Here is a 7,907-nt window from a genome sequence, read left to right as displayed (position 1 = left end):
TCATTTGTAATTTAAATGATGTTGAAGAGTTAATCTAAGCTAAAATACTTCATAACCTTCTGGGTTTTGGGGACCAAATAGATAAGATATTCCAAGAGATGAATTACATGTTGGTACCAAACCCAAAAGTATATGAAACAGTCATAGGCCAAATAGGGAAGCATTACAATAGACATTGCGTTACAATCATATGTGGAATAACAATTTCCATAGTCCTTGAGCACTAGTGGCTATTATTGCTCTTATTATGATCGGTCTCTAAACTTGGTTCACAATCTATTCTTCAATAGGTCCTTGTGATCATTTTTGTAGCAGCCTGAACCATAAATGAGAGGCTCTAGGTATGTCACATGTTTTTTTTTTCAACTTATAGTATTTGCCTTTATAAAAATACTAGTATGCAAATAATATATCCTCTTTCTAAAATTCAAGAAACTATTTGGAATTAAATGTCACATGTTTCTTCAATTTAAGCGGTTCTGGTGGTGCGACGCCCTTAAGCTCCTCTTCTCGACGTCCCTTCAACTCCTCCTCACGATGTACCTTTGGTTTTGGTGCTTCGACTTGGGTGGTTGTGCTTGTAAGGTTGGAACAGTGGTTGTAAGGAGTTAGGTTGTGGTCTATAGCCAAAGGTCGTTGAAGGTGGTGCTCTGTGGTTGGCATGATTCTCCAAGGTGTAGGGTCGTGGTCTGTGGCCAAAGGTCGTTGTGGGTGGTGTTCTAAGACTGGCGTGGTTCTTCGGGGGTGGGGTCATGGTCGTTGGCCGTTGGTCTTTGGTAAAGCTTGTTGTTGCTGATGCAGTATCTTGTATTCGTGTTTGTGGATTTCTTTTGCGTTTGGTTTTTATATTATGTTTTGGTTTGGTCTTGATTTATTTGTTTGTTTAGTTTTGATATTGTAATAATGGTGTTTATTACCTTGTCCTCCAAAAACTTTGGTTTGTATACCATTTTGTATGAACTTTCCCCTAGTCCACTGTATTTGAATGGTTTCCCTGATTCACTTTGGAGCATCATGACTAATTGTAAGATCTTTAAAAAGTGAGTCATTGTTATGTGTGTCTGTATGGGGGTTTTGATCGGCTCTCCTATATAGCTTAGTTCTTGAATTTATTTGTTCAACCATTGTAACTGGCTCGGTTTCCTGTATTTGGATCATCTCCATTGTGAGATTTGTATAACTATTTGACCTTATTCTGACTTGTAGGACTATGGTCATTTTTAACCATTCAAATGATAGTTCTTTCCCTTAGCACAAAATTATAGATTCATCTTATTTTGAACATAAGAAATTATCCATATTTTCTAAAAAATTGTAAAAAGTTCATTATAACTACAATAAACACTATCATATAAAAATAAAAATAAAATCTACGTATTAAAAATAGGGAAGTGTCATATTGATATTAGCTTACCTTACCACAAACTCCCTTAAGAATATATTAACAAGTAATTTATATTAAATATTATATAACATTATTTGGTTTACGTGCATATATATATATATATATATTAGATACAAGCAACGTGCAATATGCATGTTTGCTTAGTTTTATTTATAGAATTTATTAATTATTTTTATTAAATTTATATTAATTTCATATAAATTTTGAAATAAAAATCCTATTTTAATTAAATAATTTATTTATTTTTGTTTAAGTTTATGTTTGTTCTAGTTTATGAATTTGGGAGTGACAACAATAAATTATATATTATATATTTAATGTAATATTAAATATTATACGTGGATTTTAAATTTAAGTTTCTTGCTAGTTTTTTTATAAAAAAAAAATAATTTATTGCTAATTCAGAGTAGATTATATTATATGTTTAATATGATATTAATCTAATAAGTGAGTTTAAGTTTAATTAATGTTTATTTAAGTTATAAAACATATGATTTTATTATTTTTAAATAATAATTATTATAAAACATCTCAAAAATATTATATTTTAATTTGTTTAATTATTTATTATTTTAAAATAATTATCATTGTAAAATATCTTATTTTTAATTTGTTTAATTATTAATTATTTTTAAATAATTATCATTGTAAAATATCTAAAAAATATCCTATTTTAATTTTTTTAATTATTTATTTTATTTTATTTAATTTAAGTTTGAGTATTTAGAAACTAAATTATGTTAAATATAATAATATTCCGTTAAAATTAACCTTAAAAAACTAAAAAAACCGTTAAAATTAAGAATTTATGTTATCTACACTTATTATATAAGGGAAATTTGAGTTTTTATGCTTAGTGAGGGGTTATAAATCAAAAAAATGCTAGACACTTAAATCATTTCAAAACAATGCCAAATTTTTTGACAATACCCAAAATACCCCTCTCATAATTTTTCTCACCCCTTCCTCTTCCCTCTTCCCTCTCTCTCCCTCAACACATTCCTCTCAACTCCCTCTCTTGAAAAAAAATTCATGGGTAAGATAAAATATCATAGAAATCAATGTAATGGCAAGTATTCAACACTTAGGACACTAAAATACTACATTTCGAACAGATTTGGACATGATTTTTGGGTTTTTTTTGCGATTTTTTTCAGATCTGAAACTTTGAAATCTGCAGAAAATCAACGTGGTTCGATGGTGGTTCGATGGTGCTCGATGCCAGCTCGATGGGGCCTTCAAAATCAAGATTTTCATGAAAAAATCGATGTTGCTCGATGGTGGTTCGATGGAGGTTCGATGGTGGTTCGATGGTGTTCGATGCGATTCTTGCAAGATACGTAATTTTTCACTCGGGTATCCGTTTGGGGTGATTTTTTTTTTATTTTGGGTATTTTTTTCAAGATCTACACGTTTGGGATGTGTATATACACATTTGGGAAATGTAAATCTTGAAAAAAATGACAAATGCAAAACATACCTCATGTTCAAGATATGTTTTGGTATGTTTTCAAGTTCTAAACTTTGAAAATGTGTATATGAACATATAAAACATGTAGATCTCAAAAAAATACCAAAAATAAAAAAAAAATCATCCCAAACGGACACCCGAGTGAAAAATTATGTCTCTTACAAGAATTGCATCGAACCACCATCGAACCACCATCGAGCAATCATCGAGCAACGTCGATTTTTTCATGAAAATATTGATTTTGAAGGCCCCATCGAGGTAGTATCGAACACCATCGAGCAACCATCGAGTTGGGCATGATTTTTTAGTTATTTTTCAGATTTGAAACTCGGAAATATGTAGAAAATTGACTTTGCTCGATGGTGCTCGATACCAGCTCGATGGTGCTCGATACCAGCTCGATGGGGCCTTCAAAATCAATATTTTCATGAAAAAATCGAGATTTCTCGATGGTGGTTCGATGGTTGCTCGATGGTGGTTCGATGATTGCTCGATGGTGGTTCGATGCAATTCTTGTAAGAGACATAATTTTTCACTCGGGTGTCCGTTTGGGATGATTTTTTTTTTTATTTTTGGTATTTTTTTGAGATCTACACGTTTTATATGTTCATATACACATTTTCAAAGTTTAGAACTTGAAAACATACCAAAACATATCTTGAACATGAGGTATGTTTTGCATTTGTCATTTTTTTCAAGATTTACATTTCCCAAATGTGTATATACACATCCCAAACGTGTAGATCTTGAAAAAATACCCAAAATAAAAAAAAAATCACCCCAAACGGATACCCGAGTGAAAAATTACGTATCTTGCAAGAATCGCATCGAACACCATCGAACCACCATCGAACCTCCATCGAACCACCATCGAGCAACATCGATTTTTTCATGAAAATCTTGATTTTGAAGGCCCCATCGAGCTGGCATCGAGCACCATCGAACCACCATCGAACCACGTCGATTTTCTGCAGATTTCAAAGTTTCAGATCTGAAAAAAATCGCAAAAAAAACCCAAAAATCATGTCCAAATCTGTTCGAAATGTAGTATTTTAGTGTCCTAAGTGTTGAATACTTGCCATTACATTGATTTCTATGATATTTTATCTTACCCATGAATTTTTTTTCAAGAGAGGGAGTTGAGAGGAATGTGTTGAGGGAGAGAGAGGGAAGAGGGAAGAGGAAGGGGTGAGAAAAATTATGAGAGGGGTATTTTGGGTATTGTCAAAAAATTTGGCATTGTTTTGAAATGATTTAAGTGTCTAGCATTTTTTTGATTTAGTATATCTCATTAAGCATAAAACTCAAATTTCCCTTATATAAAAGAGATATATAGGGTGCTATTATAGTGCACCGTAACACCCCAAAAAAAGGGTGCATGTTACACATTGATCGTTTCGGTACGTGGACAATTTTTTGCTCAATACAAAGAATGCACCATAAAATTTTCCTATAAATATAATTATAATACAATAATTGTTATTTCAATAAAAATTTAAATTTCCAATTATTTTTCGTATTTCTATTATTTTAGGCTTTAGAAATAAATGTTCAACAATGTACAAAAATAACTAAACTAATATTTACATATATTAATTTTTTTTTTAACCAACATAATATTCATTATTAAAACTGTCTTTTATTATTCTCTTTTCTCCACCACACTGTATTGTTTTTATTATCAAAAGTTTAACAAATAAACAAAAAAAAATATTATTTAGGGATTTGTTCATATTTACCCGGTTTTATAGATCATTAACTAAATATACCCAGCAACAATATTTAGTTAACTTGTTCTTACCAAGCGTGTTGCTCAGGCTCTCTCTCTTCCATGGCGAGGAGGCGAAAACCTGGGCTGAAGTTTGCAAAACATGTTATCTCTTTGGAGCTCCCTTCAACTAATGACGAAGAATCTGAACAAAAACGTCCTGAAGAACCAGTGATAGAAGAACCTGAAGGGTTAGGGCTTACGGAAGAACAGGAGTATGATGTTCGGTCTTTGGATGAAGGTTCGAAGAAGGGCTACGATCTTGATATGAACCACGAAACAACAACCTGGGCTGCAGAAGTCGAAGAGCAATCCTTCCAGGATTCAGCCAAGGAAACTTGGGCTAAGTTTCGCGAATCAATTCCCTCTCATGGTGGTACAAAGCTTCATTACTCAGAACTATATCAGAAGGATGGCTAGGTTATTGCGAAATTGGATATGGAGGAGATTGAAGTAGAAGCTTCATTCTGGAAATCTGCGATAATTTGAGTTGTAATTGGGGAAAATCCTCCTCTGGCAGTGTTTGAGGGATTTGTTAAAAGGATTTGGGGAAACCTTGGCATTGTGAGTGTTGCCCGAATGAATGCTAGATTTACTATGGTGAAATTCAGAGATGAGGCAACAAGGGATCTAGTGTTAGAATCAGGGGTAGTGCACTTTGATAGGAAACTAGTTGTCCTCCGCCCTTGGACCACTGATATTGAGTCTCTGAAATCCATCAAATCAGTACCAATATGGATTAGGCTGCCTGATCTTGGGTTGCAATACTGGGGAGTGAACTGTTTGAGTGCTCTTGTTATCACAATAGGAAAACCCATAATGATTGACAAAATTACTCAGAATCGATCTATGATTAAGTTCGCTAGAGTCTTAGTTGAGATGGAGATAGCTAATACACTTCCGAAGTTCATTAGCTATTTTAACGATAAGGGACAAATTGTGGAACAGATTATTGACTATGAATGGCTGCCAACAAAGTGCTCTAATTGTAAGAAATTGGGTCACTCAGTTTCTTCATGTAAGTTTGTTTCTGAAGCTGTTTGGAGGAAGAAAGAGGTGAAGCAAATGGAAGGAAATGATGGTAGTTTTAGTACAGAACAAGAAGTGGTAGAGAGGGCAGATTGCCAAAATGGAAATACATCTGAATCTAAAATCAATGTTAGTCCGTCTGAAGCTGGTTTAGTTCATCAAACCAGCTCCTCTCAATTAGCTGATGTCCAGGTTTCTCCTAATCCAGTAGAGGCTAGCTGGATTTCTCCGAAAAAGACAAGAGTCAAGAGGCATGGAGTCCAGAATTCTATTAAACAAGCCATAAACCAGTTTAGTGTTCTTCAGGAAGGTCAGAAACCAGCAATTAAAGTCCCAATCAAATCAAATACTCATGGATTGCATCAACATAATGAGTTGGAATGTTAGAGGGATGAATAAGGTGAATAAACAGAAGATCATTCTGGATGTGTGTAGGCTGAATAAAGTTGGGCTTGGGGCTCTGCTTGAAACAAAAATCAGGGGAGTTAAACTGAAAGAAGTTATGAGCACTATGTTTTATGGTTGGGAGTTTTACAGTAGCAAAGTTGTGGAAGGTCGAATCTTAGTGATTTGGAATTCTAAATTGGCGCAGCTGGAAGTGTTACAGGAAAGTGATCAACTCTTACACTGTCAAGTAAGGTTGCATAATAAGTCTGTTTTCTGTATTACTTTTGTTTACGGCTCTAATAATTTGGAAATGAGGAGGTCCTTATGGATGGATTTGGCCCATTTGTCTTGGCCTAGCAAAGCTTGGATGGTTCTAGGGGATTTCAACGCTGTTTTTAATCCAAATGATAGACTGGGTGGCCGTCCAATCACAGTGAAAGAAATGGAGGATGCTAGACAATGGTTAGATCTTGGTCTGGTTGAAGAAATGAAGACTATGGGTCCGTTTTACACTTGGTCTAATAATCAAGAAGGTGGGGCTCGTATTTTTTCTAAGTTGGATAGGGTGTTTGTTAATGAGGCTTGGATGGATGAGCATCCTTTAGCTTCGGCTGGGGTTCACTGGGAGATTGGTTCTAATCACTCTCTGATTTTGATAAAGCAGCTGCCTGCTATAAGGGTGGGGGTGCTTCCATTTCGTTTTTACAACATGTGGACTTCTCACCCTCAATTTAGAGAAGTAGTTCTTAATAACTGGAGGCAATCTCTAAGATTTTCTGGCAGGGGATTAGAGCAAATTAGTTGGAAGTTAATCCGTCTTAAGCATATCCTGAAGAATTTTAACTGGAAGATTATGGGGAATGTTACTTGTAATTATGAGAGAAGCAAACTTGATTATCAGCAAGCTCGCTCTAAATGTCTTGCTGATCCGTCCAATAGAGTGTTATGCAATGAAGATCGGGTGGCTTATCTTGAGTTTAAGAGGCATGAGAAGTTATATGCTAGCTATCTTTATCAAAAGAGTAAAATTGATTGGTTACGGTTTGGGGATGCCAACTCCTCATTTTTTTCATGCTAGTTTAAAGAAAAGAAAGTTAGCTAATAGGATTGTCTCTTTTGTTTTTGATGAGGGGCAGATTGTTGATGAGTATGATAAAGTAACTGCTCATTTTCTGAACCATTTCAAAAAAATTCTGGGTACAGCTAGTAAAGCTTCAGGGGTTATTGATAGTCAAGCTATCTGTTATGGATCGGTTTTGAGCAGTGATGACCAGCTGAGTTTGATTAAACCATTCACTGTCAAGGAGGTTAAAGCAACTATGTTTAGCATCCATTCTCTCAAAAGCCCAGGTCTGGATGGGTATGGGACAAGCTTCTTTAAAGCTTTATGGAAGGATATCAGTAAGGAAATTGCTTTGGCTGTTCTAGAATTTTTTGAGACAACTAACATTCCTCAATCTTTGAACAGTACTTTATTATCTCTAATTCCGAAAGTTGATCAACCAGTTAATGCTTCAGATTTTAGGCCTATTGCTTATTGTAATACTTTATATAAATGCATTTCCAAAATGTTGTGCAATAGGCTTAAACTTGTGCTTCCTTCTTTGATAAGTCAAAATCAAGGGGCTTTTATTAAGAATCGCTTTCTTGCCCATAATGTTCTTATTCTCCAAGACTTGCTTAAAGGTTATAATAGGAGAAATATATCTCCTCGTTGTCTTATGAAGATTGATATAAGCAAAGCTTATGACTCAATTGACTGGGATTTTTTGGAAAACCTTCTTAATGCTTTTTGCTTTCCGAAGAGGTTTATTATATGGATTATGGTTTGTCTCAGGGGTTCTTCT

General features: G+C 34.3%; 1 protein-coding gene across 1 annotated transcript; it reads left to right on the top strand.

The window, feature by feature from the left end:
- The first annotated feature begins 4,707 nt into the window (after positions 1-4,707).
- LOC133833143 (uncharacterized) lies at positions 4,708-6,060 on the top strand. Its single transcript, XM_062263398.1, has 2 exons — positions 4,708-5,020; positions 5,165-6,060. The coding sequence occupies exons 1-2, from the start codon at positions 4,708-4,710 to the stop codon at positions 6,058-6,060; spliced, it is 1,209 nt and encodes a 402-aa protein (XP_062119382.1).
- Positions 6,061-7,907: the final 1,847 nt, after the last annotated feature.

This window comes from Humulus lupulus, chromosome 4 (genome assembly GCF_963169125.1).
Source record: "Humulus lupulus chromosome 4, drHumLupu1.1, whole genome shotgun sequence".
NCBI lineage: Eukaryota > Viridiplantae > Streptophyta > Magnoliopsida > Rosales > Cannabaceae > Humulus > Humulus lupulus.
The sequence above is the reverse complement of the archived record's forward strand: the minus strand, read 5'-3'. Positions and strand labels throughout refer to the sequence as shown.